The 24,903-nt window shown below is 43.1% G+C and overlaps 2 protein-coding genes across 8 annotated transcripts in view; both read left to right on the top strand.

Moving 5' to 3' along the window:
• fzd6 (frizzled class receptor 6) overlaps positions 1 to 24,903 on the top strand; it is a 129,354-nt gene that overhangs the window by 65,169 nt on the left and 39,282 nt on the right. The window lies entirely within an intron of this gene.
• rims2a (regulating synaptic membrane exocytosis 2a) overlaps positions 1,119 to 24,903 on the top strand; it is a 272,468-nt gene continuing 248,683 nt past the window's right edge. For all 7 annotated transcript variants that reach the window (XM_080750629.1, XM_080750627.1, XM_080750630.1 and 4 more), the window contains exons 1-2: positions 1,119 to 1,297; positions 1,942 to 2,150. In XM_080750629.1, the coding sequence (XP_080606755.1) occupies positions 1,957 to 2,150 (194 nt within the window). In that variant the 5' untranslated portion in view covers positions 1,119 to 1,297; positions 1,942 to 1,956. The remainder of the gene's footprint in view (positions 1,298 to 1,941; positions 2,151 to 24,903) is intronic.

Genomic DNA, 24,903 nt, shown 5'->3' with positions numbered 1-24,903 from the left:
TATGAATGATTATAGCGCAGTATTCGTAATTCATTGTTTCTCGTCCTTCCTGTTTTCAGGCCTATATATGCAAGAGCTGGCAAGAACTTCTGGGAACTTCGATTAATAATTGCGACTGTAGGTCGCATTTTACTATGAAAACCGGCCCATTCTGTCTGTCCGTCCGTGACACCTCAATGTCTATTTAGCTGTTCTGACATCAAATTGTTGACTGTCTGTCAAGACTGCTGATCATCACCTGGATATCCTGCCCATATATGGAGATCCATGATGTCATCAATAATAAGCCCCTTGCCAAATATGGGCTTAATATATGGGCATTCCCAGATATGGGCTTATTATTGATGACTATGATGAGATATTGATGAGATATGGGCTTATTATTGATGACTATAGTAAAATAAAAGCTCTCTAGTCAAGAAGTCATAGGATTGTAATCTATAATTCAAAATTCAATAGGGAAATATCCTATACAAAATTGGAACGAATCCTATTGGATAAATTCTTCTAGGATAATAAATAATGATAAATCCTATAAGATTTTGGAACAAATATTAGGTAAATTATAGAATAATAATACTCCTAAAAAAAATCCAATAGCATATTTGTTTTTAATTGGATTTCTTTCCCTCTTTGAAATCCTATAGGATTTTTTTTCTTATGGATTAGAGGTCTGACTGGAACTTATCTGAGTCACGCAATTGCTGACGCTCATTTCTGTATTTACCTCTCACCTCACCTCTCTCACTCATCACAGCCTGGTCTCCACACATGAAATATGCATGATGCTTTCCTGGTATATGGCCTACTGTGATGATCCGGGCTGGAGGGAGGGAGGGAGGTCTCCACTGACTCCAGTCCGTGTTTTGCGAAACGCTTCATCTGCCTACTGTCAATGAACATACAGAGTCGGCAACCTCTCTCTCTCTCTCTCTCTCTCTCTCTCTCTCTCTCTCTCTCTCTCTCTCTCTCACCCCCCCCCCCCCCCCCCCCCCCCCCCCGTTCTTTTCAAGCTTTGTTCTACGTGTTTCTCGTAGCTCCGCCTACTCTCCTATCTGGGATTTTTTTTTCTCTCATTGCATCCATTTTTGTGCATTTAAGACATCTCCAAGAATTAACCAACCTGGGGAAGGATAGCAATAGAGAGAGGGAGAGGGGGGCACCAGACACTCGAAAGAAAAACAATCCTGGACGGACTGGACTGGGGATCATAGATATTCTCAACATGCGAGTAAACCATTTCCAGAGGATGGAAGCGACGGGTTAGACAGGATTTAACATGATTGCAAAATAAAAGGCAAGAGCTTTTTTTTCTTCTTCTTCTTCTTCTTCTTCTTCTTCTTCCCTTATTCCCTAACCTGTGCTGTGCATCCATAGCCATATATATAGTTGGAGGTTGGTAGGCTACTATACGGTTGGACAGTTATATATGGATGGACTCATATTATGTGGATTGTTGTAGCATCATTTTGTCATCGTTTAGTCATTTCATCTTTCAGGGAAAAGGGGGTTGTTCTGTGTGTGAATGAAACGATTCGGCTTGTTCTTGAAGCCTCTCTATATGCAGAGAGAGAGAGATAGAGAGAGAGAGACAGACGTTACAGTTGACTTCATGCCCCTTTTAGGAGCATTTATGACTGCAAATCGATGGCGAAACCTGTAGCCTGGTGAACAAATATTTCACCCTCTTATTTCAATATGAATAGATAATAATGTCAGAGTCCTTAGCAGTGTAGCCTTAACGCAGCTCTCTCTCGCTCTCTCTCTCTCTCTCTCGGTCTCTCTCCAACTGAGGCCCCAAACCTCGTGATTCCATGTTTGACAGCTGTGTGTGTGCGGCTCTACTGAATATGAAACGCAGCCTTAACATCTCATCGGTCGTTGATCTTTTTTTTCTTTCTTTTTTTTTCTCCTAAAAACTCATTTTTGTTTTTCATGTAGCAATTGTGTGTAAAGATGTCTGCTCCACTCGGGCCCCGGGGCGGCCCTGCTGCTGCTGCTGCTGCTGCTCCTCCCGCCGCCGCCGCCGCCGGTCCAGGCGGGTCGGACATGCCGGACCTCAGCCACCTGACCGAGGAGGAGAGGAAGATCATCCTCGGCGTCATGGACCGACAGAAGAAGGAGGAGGCGAAGGAACAGTCCATGCTCAAGTAAGGATAAGGAAAAGACACGTTTTGTAACGTGAGAGCAAGAGGAGAGAGCACCGACCGACCGACATGCAGATGTCAGTCTGTCTGTTGTGGTGCTGGTGGTTTTCCGTGGTGTATTTCTATATATCATAAGCCTGTAGTAAAGTGGACGTGATGCATTAACATCACCATGGAATTGATAGAACTGCCACAGTGTGAGAGAGCTGTCCGCTCGGCTGGTTGTATGTTTGTTGCCCCGTAACGTCGAAAGCAGACATGGTCTATAGCCTACTATAAGAACACGAACACAACGTAACCTATATAATACATGCTGTTCTGGTTGATGATCAGAGCAGAACAGCCTATAGGTTTGGCTACATTCGATATAATGGTGAGATTGAGGATTTGGTCGACAGTAAAAAGCTACTATGATGATGTGTGTATGGACTGTGGTGTCTTCTTCACCTCGTTTAAGGGGCATCCCTTTCTTGGGCGTTTATATATTCCGACTAGAGCACACAGCATCATGCATGTATTGTAGGCTATCTATGGCATGCAGCAGTGGGCTTGCTATGGGATGATGAACGTGTTCCCAATCATGCCGTACGTCGGTTGGTTTGGTTTTACACAACCGCTCTGTTTAGCCATGGGGTTGGGTTAGCAACGGGCGCCATTTTCGCGTAATATCATGCCAAAAATGCGTAACCTTTTCACGTGAAACGTCACGGGGAGGGATTACACAACACTACGTCGGCGAGATCGCTTGCTGGACGGATGTTGTCTCGTGCGTGTGCGCGTGTGCGTGTGCGTGTGCGTGTGCGTGTGCGTGTGCGTGTGCGTGTGCGTGTGTGTGTGTGTGTTGTTGATAGCTTATAAAGAGCGATTGATTTCAGCGTCGTTAACGGCTCGGTATGGGCTATATAGTATCCATTGCTGTGTGTGTGTGTGTGTGTGTGTGTGTGTGTGTGTGTGTGTGTGTGTGTGTGTGTGTGTGTGTGTGTGTGTGTGTGTGTGTGTGTGTGTGTGTGTGTGTGTGTGTGTGTGTGTGTGTGTGTGTGTGCGCGCGCGCGGTTGTGTGTACAGATGTCGCTCGAAGCAGAGTGGTTCAGCACCATGGAGAGCGCCTGTCCACTGGCTTTTAAGGTGGAACGGCTTTCTATTCAGTCAGTGGTGTAAAGTAACTGAGTATATTTACCTACTGTATTATAATGTAAATCTTCGGAGCGTGACATGAGACCTTTAAGTACTGTAGGCCTACTCAAGTGCTTTAGCCCTATTTTATACCTTGGCTATTTGAAAATGGCCGATCTACAAGCTCACAACGTGTCTCATCGCGAGGCGTTGTGAGCTTGTAGATCTGCTGTTTTCAAACATTTTGTATTTTTACTTTTGGTACTTTAAGTACATTTTGATGCCAGCACTTTTATACTTTTACTCAAGTACATTTTGAATGCCGGACTTTTACTTGTAGCGGAGTATTTCTATACGGCAGTACTGATACTTTTACTTAAGTAACATGTGTGAGTACTTTTCCACCACTGTTGCTATTATAGGGGTGGTTCTCAAACCCAACCAGGCCCTCAATCTCCACTGTAAATTCTTCAGCGTTCAAATGGACCCATAGGCCTATTTAAGGATCCACGTTTCTTGGTCTATCTGGGACCCTAGTTTCTTGAGGCACTATACTATCTGTCATACATACTGTCTGTATGTGATTACCTTGCTAATCACTCTGGATAAAAATGTCTGCTAAATGCCCAAATCATTTGCACACACTCAGACCAGTAACTCCTCAAGGACCCCTGGGGGTCCCCGGCCCCCATTTTTAAAACCTCCGGTAACTCACTTATTCTACAAGCTCACAACTTCTACAAGCTACAAGTAAAACAAATGTTGATGCTGTATTAACAAAGAAATTCTGCCCCCCCAGACCCCACTTTGAGAACCACTGGTCTACAGCAGTGGGTCAGGGGGACCCCCAGGGGGGTTCCCAAATTATTTTGGGGGGTCCCCAGATGATTAATTTAATGTGTAACATTGTTTTTTCACTCAACAGTAAACAAACCAGCATAACTTTTAAGTGTATGGAGGGTATATCCACATTTCTAAAGTGACAATTTAAGGACTTTTTAATACCTCTAAAATGACAAATTAAACATTGGCCAAATTGTCAAATATTAGAGGCAGAAATTGTGAAAATAGCCGATAGCGTTGCGAGGCGTTGTGAGCATGTAGATCTGCTATTTTCACAATAGAACCGTGATATACAAAATGTAATGCCTCAACTATTAGTGCTCGTCAGGGTGGAGGGGTCGCCAGTTAAAATATGATTATTTGGGGAGTTGCGGCCTGAAAAGGATGAGAACCACTGGTCTATAGGTACTCCGTAGCACAACGGCATTGTTTGCCGAGAATAAACTGATCAAGTTGTCAGTACTTTCCCATTAAGCTTGGCCGCGTGTGTGTTTGTGTGTGTGTGTGTGTGTGTGTGTGTGTGTGTGTGTGTGTGTGTGTGTGTGTGTGTGTGTGTGTGTGTGTGTGTGTGTGTGTGTGTGTGTGTGTGTGAGAGAGAACGTTGGTGTTGCAACAATGTCTCCTCGTGCAGAGATTATGGAACATCTTGTGGTAAATAAATGAATAAAAAATATCTTTAGTGTTGTAAATAATTCAAGCTGTGTATGTTATAGTGCACTCACTGGTCTAATAACTGTAGAGAGTGTACAACAGGTTATCTCTGTCAACTCCATATACAGTATATACTGTAAAAGATCCTCAGTTTTAAATGAACTCTTGAGAGAGTGTAGAAGTTCATTTGGTTACATTTGTACACTCTCACATGTTACAGACCTTTTTGGACCCCGGGTGGTCCAAACAGTGCTATAGTGGTCTGATAGAAAGAGTAGGATTTGGATTTAGGAATACATATGTCACCGTAAAGGTTCCCTTCTCGTTGATTTCATTGTAGGCTGCATTTTTGCACAAACACTTTTCCCCACATGGATTGGTCACAAACCTGTATTACAAACGTTGAAGAGTTTACAGTCTATAGCTTAAGAGTGGTCAGATGGGTGTGCCGTGCTGTGCATTTTCAGAGCATGTTTATTTTAATGAGTTGTGTTATACAGCTTGGATACCATTTGTCCATATCACCAAAAAAAGTTTTACATCTGGAAGGACATCTGGTGTCTTTCTGTGCAACTCACAGGCTGTGTCAGTGACCCAAACAGTGGGTCAGGACCCGTTTGTAGGTCGTGGATCCATTTTTGTGTGTTGCGAGTGCATACTGTATCTTTGTGTAATGTCATTAAGTATTATTATTTTAAAATCTTTTCTAAAGAGTTTCACTGAATAATCCCACATTTTCATGGGGTGAAAACAAATTCAAATATTTTTGCAGAAACCTTTCAAGAAATGTTCCTCCGCATCATCAGCGCCCACACCCTAAGGTGGGGTTGGCGATAGGGCCTTTCTGTTTGGAGTTTGCATGTTTTCCCTGTGTCTCCTAGGGTAGATACCCTCACAAAAACATGCAGTAATCCTGGTCTCTATAATGCCTCCCCCTGGCCAGTCGGGCGCCTGATTGAGGGGAAAGGAACTGGTTGGAATAACGTGTTCCTTCCACACGCTACTGTACGTCCAAACCGGGGAAATCTCCACTGTGGCACTGTCAGGTGAAAAGAAGCAACTTGGACTCCTCATGCATAGAAGGAAGCATGAGGTCAGTCCGTTGTCTCCCCAAGCGCAGCAGAGGGAGAGCAGAGCCCAGGATTACATAGGTAATTGGCACTGGGTGAAAATGGGTTACAAAATCGTGGGATAAAAATTATAGAAATTGTCACTTTAAATGTGCAGATACCCTCTATACACGTAAACTTTATGTTGGTTTGTTTACTGTTGAGTGAGAAAACATTGTTGCACATTAGGTTAATCACCTGGGGACCCCCCAAAATAATCTGGGGACCCCCCTGCGGGGGTCCTGAACCACAGGTTGAGAACCACTCCACTACGGCACATGACTGGCACAGCTCGGATGGAAATAAACAACCACAAGTGGCACTTGTGTGGTTGGAAATCAGTTCTTTTCCTCACGTGCATGCATGGGGCACTGGTCGTGCTACGAGGTAAATTAGGCTTCACTGGGAGCTTTTTAGAGGCATTAGGAGCGGTTGTTTTTTCCACCATCAAGTAAACATTAGCACAAAGGGCATCATTTTGTAATGGAGAGGGAAGTTGTGCAATCCCCTACCCAGTGCGACGGTAAACATGACTCATGGATCTCCAAGATAACAGCCACCTCAGCTGCCATGGCGTGTGCGCTACGTGAATCATCCACGCCTGCCCTCTGCCCTGTTCCCACCACCACCACCCAGTGTAGTTTTTGACAGCAAATGTTGATTTAGTTTTAGTCATAGTCTTTTGAATAAAATGTAATTTAGTTTTAGTCATAGTCTTTTGAATAAAATGTAATTTTCGTTTTAGTCATAATTTAGTCACCCGAAAGGTTTTAGTTTTAGTCTAATTTTAGTCCACTAAATATCATAAGATTTTAGGCGACCAAAGCTACAGTTGATTTAGTCAACTGAAATGCATTTTGGCAGGCCTTGATGGCATGTAATGACAGATTTTACACTTGGTTGTGTGCTGAAAATAGCAGATCTACAAGCTCACAGCGTGTGAGCTTGTAGATCTGCTATTTTCAGCACACAACACCTGAGAGCAACCAAACATAAAATGACTCTCTTCTCCACTAGTCCCTCCCTAACGTTTTAGTCTAGTTCTTATTTCGTTGACGAAATTGTCAATATATTTAGCCTTAGTTTTAGTCATCACAGCTTAGTTTTGATTTTGTTTTGATTTAGTTTTCGTCAGTGAAAGAAAAGCAGTCAACATTTTTTGTCTGAGTTTTAGTCGACAAAATCAACACTGCCACCACCACCCCCTCTCTCTCTCTCTCTCTCTCTCTCTCTCTCTCTCTCTCTCTCTCTCTCTGCATCTTGTCTGTCTTCTGTTACCCCCAATGGATGAGCGTTTTCGTATTTCTTATTCTCTTATGATGTGTCAGCTTTTAGTCACTGGCAGGCTGGCTGAAAGACTATGTGATGTCAAAAGCCATGGCGGTCATCATGAATGAAGCATTGGCAGATGAAGCAGCTGTTCCTTGCTTAAAGGACCTGCCTCAATGACGGACCGGAGCTTCGAGAATCTTTTGGCCGATGGATCTCAAACCTTTTCAAGGACCCCCAAATTGATATTATTTGGCTGTCTGATAAGATTTGGGTTGTTAAAAATTTCAAAAAATGTTCAACTATTTTCAAATAGACTGTGTACTGTATATATACTGTGGGTTTAAAGTGGTTAAACTGATATTTATGCTATATTAACTCATTTAGCTGGGGACCCCCTGGACCCCCCTGGACCCCCTGGACCCCCCAAGAAAGGAATCTTTCTGGTCAACTTCAGCTCTCCTTGATTTTTTTGTTCACACTAGAGTTCATTTTTAGCGTTAGCACAGCATGCGATCGTCTATGGCAAACCTAGGGCTAAAATACTATGGCAAAGGGTGTAGTGAACGCCTTGCTGTATACATTTTCACACTAGGACGCTTTCAGCCCCTGCAGTGGACTGGACTCAGACCATGACATGTGAACATGCGAAAAGAACCATACTCAGACTACCTCGAAAGGTGGTCTGAGTAGCGAAACGTTCACCCTATGCCATAGTATTCTGTGCCAAGCCTAAAAATTAACTCCCGTGAAATTAAAGAGGACTGAGGCCCCAACAGAGCTGAAGTTCACCAGAAAGAGAACTGAGTCCTCTTTCAAATGAACTGACAATGTGAACGCAAAGAAAGAACTCAGAACCTTTTCTGTTGGTCCACTCCATGGTCCTCTTGAAGAGGACTCAGTTCGGTTAGTTTAAAAGGGTTTATACAGTATGTGAAAAGGCCATGACAGTGTACAAATGGAACCAAACACTCAGAGTTATGAGGGGATCCTTGAAAAAAAGAAAAAAGTTCTAGACAAGACTAAAGAATAAGAGCACATGGGTTAATTTTATTTAAGATAATTCTGCCAATATTTGCAGAGTGACTCATCATGCGTCATCAGATTCCAAAGCGTAAATCCCTAGTTTCCTTATACCTACAGTATGAATCACACAAGCATAACATATCCTTAAGCAGCCTTAATATGGCTGGGCCTTGGCAAAGGTACAACTGCAGTGGATTAACTTGTCAGTGGCTGTTTTCATGGCATGGCATCCCCAGCAGTGCTGGAAACAAACAGTGCAACATCCTTCTCATATTGGTGGAAAGTAACTAAATACATTTACTCAAGTACTGTGCCTAAGAACAATTTTGAGGCACTTTTACTTTTACTTGATGATTGATCTCCCATGTTTTGATACTTAAGGCTACAACCCACAGTCAAAACATTTTACAATGATTTGACAGCTTTAGTTACTTTGCTTTGATTTAGATTTGACTATTAGCTGATCTACAAGCTCACAACGTGCCTTACAGAACGTGTGACTTACTTGTTTTGTAAGTGTATTTTCATGACATCCCTTTTGTACTTTTACTCAGGTCCCTTTTTTATATTGTGGTATAGCTACTTTTACTTAAACCATTTAGAACGGGTACACATTTTGTGTATCATTATTTTATGCTTTAACTATTGAAAAATAGCAGATATACAAGCTCACAGCGCGGCACCGAGTGCCGCGCTGCGAGCTCGTAGATCTGCTATTTTTGAAAAGTCGTGAACATTAGAATTTTGACCCGATTCTATAAGTGTCTTTTGAATCCTTCTAAGATTTTTGGAAAAAACCTATGTTTCTATGTCAGCAATCTGGCCAGCCATCGTCAAAGAAAAGGTCCTTTTCACTTAACTGGAGCTCAGTTAGTCTGTTCTTGAGAGACTACTGTGTCAGTGGTTCTCAAACCTTTTCATGTGAAGGACCCCCAAAATGATATTTATTTGGCCACGGACCCGCATCTCAAAATATTTAGTTCCAGGGACCACCCAGAAGCAACATTTGAGTTACAACCGTTCGCTTTGAAAATACATATATTCAAAGATTTGCACACATTTTCATGACTTTTTCAAAAATAGCAGATCTACAAGCTCGCAGCGCGGCACTCGGTGCCGCGCTGTGAGCTTGTATATCTGCTATTTTTCACTGGCTAAAGCAGTCAATAATTCTAGGCCTAAATGGGTTAAGCGACACTCTATAATCCTAATGTTCCACTCTGGATTTGAACCCAGGTCTCATAAGTGCTGATATTTAGTTTTACCTCTGAGCTAACAGCACCTGCCTGCTTGCTCAGGGGAGAAACTGAATTTCGACCTGCAGGCATGCAGTTAGTACCACTTATGTCAACAAGTCTTGTCAAACCAGACACAGGATCTAAATGTCTCAATAGAAGAGCAGGGAGACTAAGTACAACCACCCCAAATGCATCTATAAGTTATATTGTATTAACACACTCTCTATACATCGTCTCTGTCGGATGAAAACCCTGTATGTCCAAAACCGTTCATTTTGCATTCATCATTTTAAAAATGACCTAAACAAGTGAAAACAGCCGATCTACAAGCACACAAATTGTGTGCTTGTAGATCTGCTGTTTTCACTACTTATGTGCGACCGCCTTGTATGATGAAGCAGGGCTGTACTTTACTAAAGAACGTACACATTTGAAACTTGGAGATACGAGGTTTCCGCTCGACAAAAACAACGACATATTGGACAACATTACATTTTATTCACGCAAAAAAAGTGACATACCATTACGGCTTTAAGTAAACCAAATATGAGTACTTTTGCATCTCCATTGTCACAGTCATTTCCCAATCCCCACAATGGCTTTGGACGGCGCTTTTTGCACGTCGTATGGAGGAGTGTGTAATCTAGAGGGAATCCTGGGAGGATGGAGGGAGCGAGAGAGAGAGAGAGAGAAGCCTCCAGCTGCAGGCCTTGCCAACTTGCTGTCATCTCATTGGAGATGCTACAGAGAGAGAGAGAGACAGTGAGCGAGCACGGAAATCCACCGCTGCTGACTCGCATGTAATTAGCTACTCTTTAGCCCCGCTCCTACTTACCATGCTTTTGTGTGTGTGTGTGTGTGTGTGTGTGTGTGTGTGTGTGCGTTTGTGCGTGTGTGTGTGCGTGTGCGTGTGCGCGTGTGTGTGTGTGTGTGTGTGTGTCTCAGCATTTTGTCAAATTGGTCATCTATTTACAACACCATATCCACTAAATAGTTGCCACACAAAAGCACAGACCTGTACTGTATCTGTACTGGCACCCACTGCTATCCTATTCCGAGCAAATATTAATAACCACACACATTCGTACGCACGCACACGCGCATCCACACACACACACACACTTGCAGCCCACAATTGGAAAAGGGTATCCCTTTCTTCTCTCCAAGGCCAAGACTATAGTTCTGTATTTTAATGGTACCGTCAAACAAACACGATGTGCCGGAGCAGTCGGTCAGTTTGTCTCTCCATGCATCAGCAGGTCCCTGTGAGCAATACTGCAGCCCACCCTCCCTCCCTCCCTCTCCCACCCACACGGATGCTCCATATCCCATAGGCAGGCATCAGCTGCCTTGGAAAAGGGTAACCCACCCAGAGAGGGCCCAGGGCTCTGGTTCTCCCTTCTCCACACTCCTCTGAGTCCACTAGGGCAGTCAGTGGTTCTCAAACATTTTCATGTCAAGGAGCCCCAAATTGTGTTTGTCCACGAACCCCCATCTGAAAATATTCTGTGCCAGGGACCCGCATACCAGATTTGTGTTGTTAAAATGTACAAAAAAATGTACAAAAGAATTCTAAATGTTTTGCTTTTTTCCCCCCAAGCTTTCTTTTGGGGGTGGGGTGAGCAGATCTACGCGTCACAAGGCATTGTGAGTTTGCGGTAACCCTAACCCTAACCCGTCTATTTTCAAATAGCTGATGCATATAGGTTTAGCTTTTTGGGCTTTCTTTCATAGATGTGGTTGCTTATTTCTCTCGCAGTGAGCCGCCGCTATTCCAGGGCTCTGAGGCGTGGTCCAGTGCTCTGCCATCTATAGCCGGCGGCCCCAAACCTGCATCCTACTGCAGGATGGATGCCCTCTGTTCCTCCAGCCTGTCCGGATCCGTGCTGTCGGGTGTAAACCTTGTATATCCAAAGCCGTTCCTTTTTTGTTGTTTTGTTTTAATAGTTTTTTTTTTTACATTTGAAAATAGCCGATCTACGCGATCGCAACGGGTCGCCCGTTGTGAACTTGTAGACCTGCTATTTTCATCATGTTTGTGGGGCACTCTTGTATGACGCAGTATATTCACTAAAATAATTGAAAATCGAGATACGAGATTTTTGCCCGACAGCAACCGTATACAGTACAGTATGTGTATACAGTGTTTTTTGGTGGTTAATGCAGATGAGTCACAATGTTTTTGCGGTGAAACCGATTTCCACTGGACAGGTTTCTCTATACACTGGGCAGCACCTTGTCAAGTGAATTCTCAGGTAGGACTTGACTACCGGTACATTACTTCTTAGACAGCTATTCTGAAGCAGGGAGTGAAGTGTTTAGCGTGTGTGTGTGTGTGTGTGTGTGTGTGTGTGTGTGTGTGTGTGTGCGTGTGCGTGCGTGTGTGTGTCAGTCATCAGTATGCCTGTTCTGTATGTTTGGAACTTTGGATATATTAACGTTGGCATGATGATAATAGCAGACTTCCCACACCCACACGTTCTGTTATGAACAATAAAGACATCATGCCATTTGGACGTAAGATGCAGAACTTTGAAATGGTTCTTTTAGTAGGAGTTTTGTCCCTTTGCTGCACTAAACAAACTGCCTCGCTGTTATGATGGTTCTGTCATACTGGGGTCTTTAATAATATCGGACATCCCTAGACTTCATGTATTGTTTTAGTCTTATGTCGTTGTGTGCTATGACCCCCACCTTGATATATATTTGACTGCGGACCCCTTTTTGAAAATGTTTTGGGCCAGGAACACCCAGAAGAGAAGATTTATCTTAAAACACTTTCAAGATTTTTTCAAAAATAGCAGATGTTAATGCTGTCTGTCACACAGTTATACAGACAGTGGTGTAAAGTAACTAACTACATTTACTTAAGTACTGTACTTAAGTACACTTTTGAGGCATTTGTACTTTACTTGAGTATTTCCCATTTCCAATACTTTTACTTCTACTCCACTACGTCTCGGATTCAAATATTTCTACTCCACTACATTTATTTAACAACTTCAGTTAACTTCAGTTAGTTACTTTGCAGGTGTAAATTATAATATTATAAAACACACATTAACCCACTTTAGCCCTATTTTATACCTAGGATATTTGAGAATAGCAGAACTACAAGCTCACAATGTGTCGCATCGCGACACGTTGTGAGCTTGTAGATCGGCTATTTTCAAACTTTTGGTACTTTAATTACATTTCGATGCCAACACTTTCATACTTTTACTCAAGTACATTTTGAATTCCGGACTTTTACCTGTAAGGGTGCCCACACACCAAAATACCTAGAGTGGAATCCGCCAATGCATTTCAATGAGAATGGAGCGTTTTTTTGCCAGTAGAGGATTTCTGCAAAAAAACGCTCCATTCTCAGTTAAATGCATTGGCGGATTCCACTCTAGGTATTTTGGTGTGGCTGCAGCCTAAGGGTGCCCTCAGACCAAAATACCTATGAGAGTGGAATCCGCGTTCCTCCAATGCATTTCAATGAGAAGGGAGCGTTTTTTGCAGAAATCCTCTGCTGGCATGAAACCGCTTCACTCTCATTGAAATGCATTGGCGGAACGCGGATTCCACTCTCATAGGTATTTTCGTCTGAGGGCACCCTTACAGAGTATTTCTATATTGCAGTATTGATACTTTTACTTAAGTAGTAAAAATGTAGTACTTTTTACACCACTGTATACAGACGTATAAGAGTGGATTATGTTTTAGAAACCCCTCAAGAAGCCCTGAGAGTCTCTGGACGCCACTTTGGAGAAGCACGCTGGGTTACGGGACAGTGAACAACATGAAAAGCATCAGAGCTGTTTAGAATCAGCTTCATCGTGTCACAGCTTCAGCTCTGCTCATTGATTACATTCCATTACCTGCCCCCCCCCCCCCCCTGTCATGGTCATTTATGTGACCGGGGGGCTAGGGAGCTCCGTAGCACCAGCTGGGGTCAACACACTGGAGCTAGGTCCCTGGAGGCTACAGCAATGATTCTCTCAACCCTTTCATCAAAGACACCCATTTCATCAAACTGTTTTATCTCTGGGAACCCCCCCCCCCAATCTACACAGTAGAAATCCTCAGTTTCGGTATGTTTCCGGGTTAATTGAGAGGGTGGCTCTCCCACAGGCACATGCGCGCACTTGCACAATGTACGCTGTCCATGGTACTGTATAGTACCTCCTATGCACAGAATACACAGAAACCTATGGTTGTGAAATGAGGCGAGGCATGCATGTGCAAAGGCTATCTCTCTCTCTCTCCTCTCTCTCTCTCTCTCTTTCTCTCTCTCATTCATTTGCTGTCTCACTCACTCACTCACTCACTCACTCACTCACTCACTCACTCACTCACTCACTCACTCACTCACTCACCCGTGCTTACTTGCCTTTACCATGCAAAGAGCAGATTCTAGTCATGAGCCCTTCCAGAGGAGAGTGTCCCATCCCCCACCACCACCACTACCCCCCCAGGGGGGAGAGAGACAGAGAGGGAGAAAGAGAGAGAGAGAGGGGGGGGGGGGGTCTTTGACTCCATAAAGGCAGAATGCACGCCAATCATCACGCTAATTAGAGTAACAATGTGTTTTGGTTAGGAGAGGAGAGAGGGTTGGCGTGATGTAGAAGTAGGCTGGCTCTCTGCTTGGATTGTTATCTGATGGCTTCACAGAACACCGCCATTTACACTTGTCTCTTTCAATTAGTAACTAAGTAACATTACTGAGTACTGTACTTAAAGGAGCTATAGTCAACTTTTCCTTGAAAAACGGATGCTAAAATAAAAAATTATGTTTCGAAAATATTTTATAAAAAAATAAGCTTCATATATATGTTTCTATTCAAAAATGACCACAAAAAGCGTAAAATAATGATAAAATAATAATTTTGGCCATTGTCAGACCGACACTTTGTTTACATTCTAGTCTATAGACTAAGATGTAAACAAAGTGTCGGCCCTACAATGAAAAAGTTGACTATAGCTCCTTTAAGTAAAATTTTTAGGTAGCCTACTTTATTTCTTTTTACTTTGAGTGTTTCTGTTTTTCGATACGTTATGCCTCTACTCCACTACATCTCAAGAAGCAAATGTACTTTTTACTCCACTATGTTTATTTAAAAACGTTAGTAAAAAGTTATTTTGTAGATTTATATTATTATTACAAAACATACATTAACTAATTAAGCATCGTTTTGTACTTTGTCTTGTCTGTAATGGACGCGTAGTGATGTTTCGATGTGCCATTGTTTCGAGCGGCCAGTAGTCTGAATCGCCGGTGAACGCTAATCTCCCGTCGCGGGTGAACGCTAACCTGCTGACGCAGGTGAATGCTAACCTGGTGAATAAGTCTAAACCTTAACCCCACCCTAAACCTAACCCTTACCCTAACGGGGCAAGCGTTTATGGGCATAAAAGGGATTCTATTGTATGGGCATTCCCAGATATGGGCTTAATATTGATGGGCATAAAAGAGATTCTATTAGTGTGGTTGGCCTAACAGGGAATCATCTGGGAATCAGATGTAGAGGTCAGCTCCATGTATGGAGATCTAAGTGATGATCCAGTCATCTCCATGTATGGATATGCAGGGTTTGACGAGGTCAGTGTCATTTACCATCTTTTTTTACACTCTGAGAGAGTGTCATGCATACATTTTGATGCTATGTTGGCTGCCTGTGACATACCGGACCTGCCTTCACTTGGATGAGGCACGGCAGAATTCCTTTTCTAAACAAATAAAGCAAATCGGCTATCGGTTCAAATAGTTATTTCAAACATCGGTATCGGCCCAGAGATTCCACATGGGTGCATCCCTATAACTTTAACCTTGATGCCTTTCAAAGTGTTGGCAAAGACCTTATTTTGTCGACTATGCTATATATAAACCTGCAATGTACATTATCACAATGCAAAAGGTCAGAGTAGAGTTTCTTTTTGTCAAATGCAATCTTTCATGTCCATTGAGACTCCATGTGAGGTAATATTGAGCTGTGCTGTAAAGTCTCTGATTGGATTAAGGAAGGCAGGCAGTGGAGGAGAGGAGAGGAACATACAATAAGAGGAACTGTAGAACATGAGAGGAGAGGAACATACAATAAGAGGAACTATAGAACATGAGAGGAGTGTTGGAAACAGTACTACGCTACTTAGGTAAAAGTAAAGTATCGATAGACTACTACAATGTAGTAGTTAAGTACTCTGTTAAGTATATGTCTGGAATTATTCATTTAATTGAGTAAAAGTGCAAAAGTATTGGTGTCAGTTTAACAGGTTTTCAAATGTATAAAATGCATAAAAATCTTTTGAAAATAGCAGGTCTACAAGCTCGCATTGCATCGCAACACATTGTGAGCTTGTAGATCGATTATTTTCAAACAGCCTATATATACAGTATATACTGTAGGGCCAAAGGTGTTAATTTCTGTTTTGTAATAATAATCAAATACAAAGTAACTAGTAACTAAACGTTTTCAAATAATTGTAGTGGAGTAAAAGTACAATATTTGCCTCTGAGGTGCAATGGAGTAGAAGTAAAAGTATTGAAAATTGGAAAATATTCCACTAAAGACCTAAAAATAGTACGTAAATGTACTTAGTTACTTACACCACTGGTGTAAAGAGAGGAGAGGAGAGGAGCATCAGAAAAGGAGAGGATAGACATTGATGTGTGAGATGTTATCAGGTCTGCTGGCTGCTGCTGAACTTCCATGGTCACATTCTGGACTCATCCTGCCAGCTGCCTATTGTCTACCATTCTTCTGCATGGCGCAGTATGGCATAGTACTGTACTGCACAGCATGACACAGTACAGCACAGTATGGAACAGTACAGTACAGTACAGTACAGTACAGTACAGTACAGTACAGTACAGTACAGTACAGTACAGTTCAGTTCACAGTACAGCACGGCATGGCACGTTACGGTGCGGTACGTATGGAACAACAAGTTCCATAAGTTGAGACATGGCCTATGACACAATCTAAATGTCTCAATAGAAAAGCAGACAAATTATGTACTGTACTTCGTCTATTAAAAAATGATCTATAAGCTCACAACGTTTCAAACGTGTAGGTCTATTCTAAGGGTAGTCTAGTCTTAGAAAACGTTTTAAAATGTGTGAGTTGGCCATACATTCATAATGAGTACTTCTACTTTTGTACTTTAAATATATTATTTTGATGGCAGTTCCTTTGGATCATTATGGCCTTCAACTATGAGTTTGGTACCTTAATACCCTGGGCTTCAGTATTGCAGCAGCCTCACACCCACCTTTTCTTTCAAATAACGACACTTTACTGTGGCATCCGGTCCCACAAGGCAGACCATTCTCTTTGCCCCACACACTTACACATACAAGCGCACACGCACACACACGCACACGCATACACATACACATACACGCATACACATACACGCACACGCACACGCATACACATACACATACACGCATACACATACACGCACACGCATACACAGCAGCACAGAAAGCTAGACTGCCAGCGTGTTTGACACCTGCTTTGCCAGTGTGTTTCACACCTACTATGCCAGTGTTAAGCCCTGGCTTGCCAACACTCTTCCTATTGTTCCTCATGAGAGATCCTGTGCAAAAGAACAGGGAGCCAAGTATTCTCTCTTACTGAAAATATCTGAACCACATTGTTGTCTCCACCAGCCGAAGGCTGAGGGAGAGTATGTTTTCCCCTCCGTCCGTCCGTGTGTCCGTCCGTCCGTGCGTCCGTGCGTGCGTGCGTGTGTCCTCGCAGTTTGTGTGCAGCTAATCTCAGTCGCCGTTGGCCCGATCGCTGCCAAACTGAGCACACACACTCCCTGGATGCCAATCTAGAACCTCTGCCCCACAATTTTTCAAATCAGCCTCATGGTGGCGCTATAACAGGCCGATTTGTGTGGCCTGGTGGAGACCTGTGCTCGGAAGAGCACTGCTTCTAGTTGTACATCATTTCATATACTGTATATGGTGCTGTGCATTACATACCGGTATGCACATATATATATATATATTTCTCCTCTTATCTCCATATTCCAACTCTTTGTGTTTTTCCGTAAATGAATGTCCTACTTCAGGGGTCTTCAACAGGTGGTCCAGGACACCTAGGGGGTCCTCAGAGTTACTACAGGGGGTCCAAATCTTTGTGTGATAGAAACATTTTTATTTTAACCATCTGAAGCGTCCATATTCTGAGAACTGTAGCAAAAAATAGCAGATCTACAAGCTCACAAAAGCCTCGCGCTGCAAGCTTGTAGATCGGCTATTTTCGGCAGAGAGGTTTGGTGTAGAGGGGAAAAAGAGCAGACCAAGTACAGAGTGAAATGTCAAGTTTATTAAGTATTGACGGTTCAAGTGGTTAAATATCTGAAAAACACAAATTGACATGAATCCAAAATACACTGACGATTGTGCTGTCAAACGATGAAACTATATGGAATCCATTTAAAGGTTGTGGGGGTCCCTGCTTCATCTCTCTCTCAACTAAGGGGTCCTTGGCCTGAAAACGTTGAAGACCCCTGTCCTACTTGATCATTCTACAGCGTCACACAAAAACATCAAAAGTAGCTGATCCACAAGCAAGGTGTTTTGAGCTTGCGTACATCTGCTACTTTTGCTATTGTTGAATTTGTCTGGGTTGGCACCAAACATTTACCTCTTTTATGGTGTCTAACGGTATGTGGGAGAGAGAGAGAGAGAGAGAGAGAAAGAGAGGGAGAGAGAGGTTAGGATGCTCCTGGAGTGCAGGATAAAACTATAAGTTATAGAAAACGTGACAGAAGGTCGGCACACTCTAGCTTCCCTTAAGTGCACTTAAGGGAAGCTACAGTGTGCCGACCTTCTTTGTTTCCTGTCTTTTATTGCTGTCTTCCACTGCCCCAGCACCTGCTTTAAATGCCATTTGAATGTGAGTGACTACTTATCTATTGTTTAAAACAATGGATGTGCGCTGAAAGACTTTACAGTGCAAGCATGTGTGGCACCAATTAGGCGGCGAGATTAGCCGTTAACTTGGGCTGTGTGTTATTGTATAATGTATAATAATCTGCTCCGTAGTATAGGCTATTCTACATCACCGACCCACAACGTTGCAAGCGGTTTGGCAAAATAATAGACGACTGGACTATTCAAAATGCCGGCCGCCAAATACTGTCTGGGGGCTAAATCGGTGCAGAAAAGCGTCTGCTGTACCCCCCCATACCCCCCTCCCCCCACCGCTAATGAAGCAGAAACTGTTAAAAATGTTAAAACTGTAGCAGCACAAGAAGTTGGTACAGAAGCTGGTTGTAGCCCCGGGCGTCAGAAAATCCGGGTCCGGCCCTGGTGTTAGCTGTTGCCTGCCTGCTGTGAGGCCTGCTTGGACAAACAGAGAAGTGAGTGCTCGTCAATCCCATTGGAGGTCTTCTGTTGTTCCCATCTGTTGTTGAAGCCAGCCTTCTAAGCTTTGTTATACTGTACCATGCTGCCACGCCTGTCTGTCTGTCTGTCTGTCTGTCTGTCTGTCTGTCTGTCTGTCTGTCTGTCTACCCGTCTGTCAGCTTGCCTGTTTCCCTGGCTGTCTGCCTATACCTACAGCAGTGGTCTTCAATGTTTTCAGGTCAAGGACCCCTTAGCTGAGAGAGAGATGAAGCAGGGACCCCCCATTACATATGGTATAAAATTGTGTTGCAGATTAAAAATGTTCATAGATTTCTTAGGCAGCTTAGACATTATTGACAGCACTGTCGTCATGTTGGAGTAATGTTGTATTTTCAGACATTTAACCACTTGAACCGTCAAATACTTCTTTTCCCTCTACAAACCTCTTTGCCAAAAAATCGCCGATCTACAAGCTTACAACGCGCTGCGAGGCGTTGTAAGCTTGTAGATCTGCTATTTTTGGCCAATGTTCCACTCAGAATAGGGATGCTAGAGTTCAAATGGTTAATGTAAAAAACATCACACAAAGATTTGGCGGCCCCCCTGTAGTAACTCTGAGGACCCCCTAGGGGTCCCGGACCCCCTGTTGAAGAGCCCTGACCTACAGTATATACGTAGATGCCTAAATACCTGGCTGTCTCGCTGCCTGCCTGGGCCCACGGATCCAGTCTGGCTGCTTGCCTGCCTGTTGGAGGAAACTGAACAGTGTCTCTCGTCTCCACCACTATTAATAGTTGAATGAACAGCATGAGGGCTCTCACTCCTTCAGTGCAATCAGCTGGAGCTGAACCGGTGCCATATTCCACCTTTAGTAACTGGCCTCTCAGTCACCTCATACTAGGGATGGGACGATATGAAAATGTCATATCCCGATTATCGTGACACAGAAATCGCGATTTGCGATATTATCGCGATAATCAAAAGCCATTATCCTGGGGCGGAACATTTGCCAAAAAATAGCAGATCTACAAGCTTGTAGGTCGGCTATTTTTTGGCAAAGACATTTGATAGAGAATGAAAAAAAAGACTATCAAGTATATTATAAGTATCTTTTACCAATTATAGAGGGTTTAAGTGGTACCGGATATGCAGCTCGGCAAATAAAAGGTGAATTAATCCCAGTGCCTGACGGAGGACGATATCACGATAAATGAAATCTCCGCGATATGATTATCGAATGTTTTTTTTCGCGATAAACAATAATATCACGTATCGTCCCATCCCTACCTCATACCAAAAAAAGAAAAAAAAACACTTCTCTCTCCTTCTCTCTGGTTGGCTCGCACATGGAAGAGCACACACTATACATAGCCAGTCATGCACACACATACACACAGCTAAACGTGCACTTAGAGGGAATGAAACGCACAGGGGCGTCACAAGGGGTAGGAAAGTGGGACTGAGTCACTAGGGCCCAAGTTGTTGGAGGGGCCTTAAAGTTGTACTATGTAACTTTTTTTATAAAACAAATCTTAAAATTCTCCTAACTATTAAATCACAAAAGTTTTAGAAGATCCGCGCCGTGAATTTCAGCCTGTAAAGCCTTCTCTGTATGTAAACTGAGATCCTTGCCGTGGACCGGATCTCGCGCCAAAATTGCGTCATCACACTACCGGCCAATCACAGCGAGGGTTATACAACTGCCGGCCAATCACAGCGCATCTTGAAGTGGGGTCGCTATGGCAGCCATATTTGTTGTCGCCCGTTTGTACCATCCCTTCTCTAGGTAATTTCGCCTACCAGGCAGGGTGAAGGAGTCCGTATCTCTGGAATTACTGAACGCACAGGAACAAGGGACCCCTTAAAAGATAGATCTCAGCGAGGTGGAGGCAGACGCGGGGGTCTGAAGGTACGAAAAACGTCCGAAAGACGCGGACGCGACCGCGGTTTGCTATAGGGCTAATGACCACTAGTTGGGCATCTTACACAGTATGGCTTTAATTATTTTATACTTTAGCTATTGAAAAATAGCAGATATACAAGCTCACAGCGCGGCACCGAGTGCCGCGCTGCGAGCTTGTAGATCTGCTATTTTTGAAAAAGTCGTGAAAATGTGTGCAAATCTTTGAATACATGTATTTTTTAAGCGAACATTTGTAACTCAAATTTTGCTTCTGGGGGGGTCCCTGGAACTAAATATTTTGAGATGGGGGGTCCGTGGCCAAATACATACCATTTTGGGGGTCCTGCACATGAAAAGGTTTGAGCTCCACTGACATCGAAACATAGGTTTTTCAAAAAAAAAACCTTAGGAGGATTTAAAATATTCAAAGATTGTCATGATTTTTCAAAAATAGCAGATCTACAAGCTCACAGCGCGGCACCGAGTGCCGCGCTGTGAGCTTGTATATCTGCTATTTTTCAATAGTTAAAGCACAGGGGCCCCACAGTGAACCCTTGTACCCAGGGCCCAGAATTTGGTGTGACGCCCCTGGAAACGCACACGTGCATAGCGTCTCTGTCGGGTGGAAACCTCGCATGTCCCAGGACTGTTACTTTTTCAGGGTTCAGATTCAGAAACAGACAGTCCAAAGTAGCATGTTGTGGATCTGCTACTTTTGAGGCTTTTGTGTGAGGCTGTGCAGTAGGATCAAGTAGGGTAGTTAAGTTTGAAAAATCTTGTTTTTTTGTGCAAATCAGTTTCAATATATCTTTTTAAAAGCGCACAACTTTTAAAAAGCGTACAACTCAAATATTTGATTCTGGGTGGTCCCTGGAACAATATGTTTTGATATGGGGGTCCGTGGCCAAGGATTTAGAAGACATTTACGAAAAAAAAACACAAAAAGAGCAACAATATACCCTATAGCCGACCTACAAGCTTGTAGATCTGCTATTTCCACACATCCATTGCATGTTATGTTTAAAGTGCTCATATGGCCTATACAGCCGCTTCTTTTGGGCTTGTTTTCATGGACCCGAGTTGCTTCTTTCTTGCACACAACCTGGCGACGCTGGCCAGAAGGCCACAGCAGCGGCGGCGGCAGCAGCAGTGAGAGTGAAAGGGAACACTGGGCAGGACACTCTATCACTTTTATGGCCCATCCCCCGTCCCCATCACCCTGAGTAGAGTCAATGCTGCACCCAGATATATGGCTTCTGACCCTCACAGGGAAACACCAGCAGCGCTCGCTACTAACATATCGTCCATGTCGGGCGGAAACCTCGTATCTCCAAGTTTCAAATGTGTGCATTTTCTTCGCAAACTAAAGCCCTGCTTCATCATATAAGGCCGTCGCACAACAGTAGTGAAAACAGCTGATCTACAAGCACACAACGCCTCGCGGTGCGAGGCGTTGTGTGCTTGTAGATCATCTGTTTTCACTAGTTTAAAGCATTTTTAAAATGATAAATACGAAACGAACGGTTTTGGACATACGAGGTTTCCACCCGACAACGACGATATCACACCGCCTTGGGCAGAAACCTCTTATCTCCGCATTTTAACTTTTGGTGGGGGTTTTTGTGTTGTTTTTTTTTCTTTCTTTTTTTCTTTTTTTCCTCGTAATTGAACACCCCTACTCGATCATATTACAATTAGTGGGACACACACACACACACACGCACACACACACACACACACACACACACACACACACACACACACACACACACACACACACACACACACACACACACACACACACACACACACACAGGGGGGAAGGGTGGGTCAGCATGTGTGGTCAAGTATTTTATTATTATTATTAACAAACTGAATGTTTTAGGGTCAAATAAATTAGAGTGTGTGAAGAAACTACAGCATTGTAAAGCACACTAACCCCGCTGCACCCACCCAGTAGTGCTGTTGCACAGCCTCCACGACCACCGCTCGGTTCACACGGGTGTGATTTTATGTGAATGTTTACCCCCCGAATAGGCAGCACGCTAGGGTTCAAATGGTTAAATAAAAGCCGGCAGCCGTTACCACCTAAGAGTACTCCTTATTATGTAACAATTAGCTACACACACAAAACACACACTCACACACACACACACACACACACACACACACACACACACACGCACACACTGGAAAACTTCGCTGTACGTGTGCTTATGCAACTATAGGAGCAGGTTAGCCTCGTTACAGGATGATTGCTAATTATTGTGCCAATGAATAACGCACACAAAATGCATGAATTACAATACACAAGTTCTCCTGGGATCGCAGTATGCACAGGTCTTTATTTATTAAGATGTTCATTTTTAATAATATAGGCTACAGCATGTATATTTTCACTGGTGCTTGGGAATGTGCTAATTTTAGAGAGGTTATTTGTGTTTTACATTCCCCCAAAGCTTATATTACCTAAAGCTATAATTACCTTCTTCAAATAATTCTATTCTATTCTATTCTATTCTATTCTATTCTATTCTATTCTATTCTATTCTATTCCCTCTCCTGTCATCACATGATATTTCATTCTATCCTACATAATAAAAATAAAAAACATCTAGTGTCAATTTAACTCAGAGAGGGTACAAATGGAACCAAATGGACCCACGATGGTTCCATTTGTACCCGCTCAGAGTTCAATTACCACCGAGGCTTTAGCCTGTCGGTAGGTATATCTATCTATCTATCTATCTATCTATCTTATTGTGCGTGGCTTTGTTCTTAGAGATTGCGCAGGGATCACAGGGTTAGGTGCAGTCGGTTACATGTGTTTGAGGCTGATCTAGGTGGATTATACTGCTGGCAGCCGACTGACATGAATAGGGAGGCAAGGGATAAAGAAGAGCAGTCGTTGTTATGACGTCACTGATGTGGTTATGGCTCTTATATAACCTACATACTGTACACTGAACGCAGCGCAACACAACACAACACGACACAACACGCAGACCATACAATGTGTAGCAAGAGCATCACAAGTATACAGATCCACTGGCGAGCTTGTGGATCTGCTACTTTTTAAGACATATATTTTTTGAATTTAAGCTCATATATTTTGAATTTAAGCTTATATAACCTACGTACATACTGTGCTGAATGCAACACAACTGAGCACAACACTACGACCATAGAATGTATAGCGCACACGCATGCACGCACGCACGCACGCACGCACGCACGCACGCACGCACGCACGCGCACACACACACACACACACACACACACACAGGCTACTGTAGACCAGTGTTTCTCAACCTTTTTTCTGCATGGGCACACTTTTAATGTCCCAAGAATCCATGGGCACAAACATAATACGGGGGTGTAAATATTGTCGCTGTCGGGAAGAAATCTTGTATCTCCAAGTTTCAAATTTGTACGTTTCTTCAAAGTAAATCCCTGCTTCATCATACAAGGCTGTCGCACAACAGTAGTGAAAACAGCAGATCTACAAGCACACAACGCCTCGCACCGCAAGGCGTTGTGTGCTAGATCGGCTGTTTTCACTAGTTTAAATCATTTTTTAAATTATAAATACAATACTGGCTTTCAAGCAGTTTCAAGGGGCACACTTGACCCTTCTCAGGGGCACACCAAATGTCCCCAGGCACAGTGGTTGCGAAACACTGCTGTAGAAACACATATACTGTAGTGCAGGGCCACTACTCTATACTCTCACTGCCTCAGGAAAAAGGCGGTATTGTTTGTTGAGTCCTTTTGCAACTCTAACATGGAGACATTTTTGAGTGCGTGTGCGTGTGCGTGTACATCAGGGGTTCGGGAGACAATTTTGGGTCACATCATCATCTTATTTTTATGGGTTGTGACTGTGAGTGAGTACATTACAAAAAAGCAATACAAAAACATAAGTAAAAACATTGGAGCTTTTAGATATGCTATTTTCTAAATATTTTGACACATTTTCCAAATAATTGAGTACTTTTACATTGGTACTGTAAGTATACAGTATTATTATTATGCCAATACATTTGTACTTTTTACATTTTGAGATAGAGAGAGAGAGAGAGAGAGAGAGGGGTTTTTAGTCAATGGTTAGTAGTCCTTAGAGTGGTTGTATTCCATCGACTACAATTATTTTATCGCAACAGTTCACAAATCTTGCTGCTGTGTTCGCTGGTATGGGAGTTTTTTTGTTGTTGTTGGTCATGTTTCCAAACTCACTTTTTTAGGGTGTATG

Source organism: Nannobrachium achirus, assembly GCF_963921795.1.
Source record: "Nannobrachium achirus genome assembly, chromosome: 2".
In the NCBI taxonomy this organism is placed as follows: domain Eukaryota; kingdom Metazoa; phylum Chordata; class Actinopteri; order Myctophiformes; family Myctophidae; genus Nannobrachium; species Nannobrachium achirus.
This window is presented reverse-complemented; position numbering and strand designations above follow the sequence as displayed.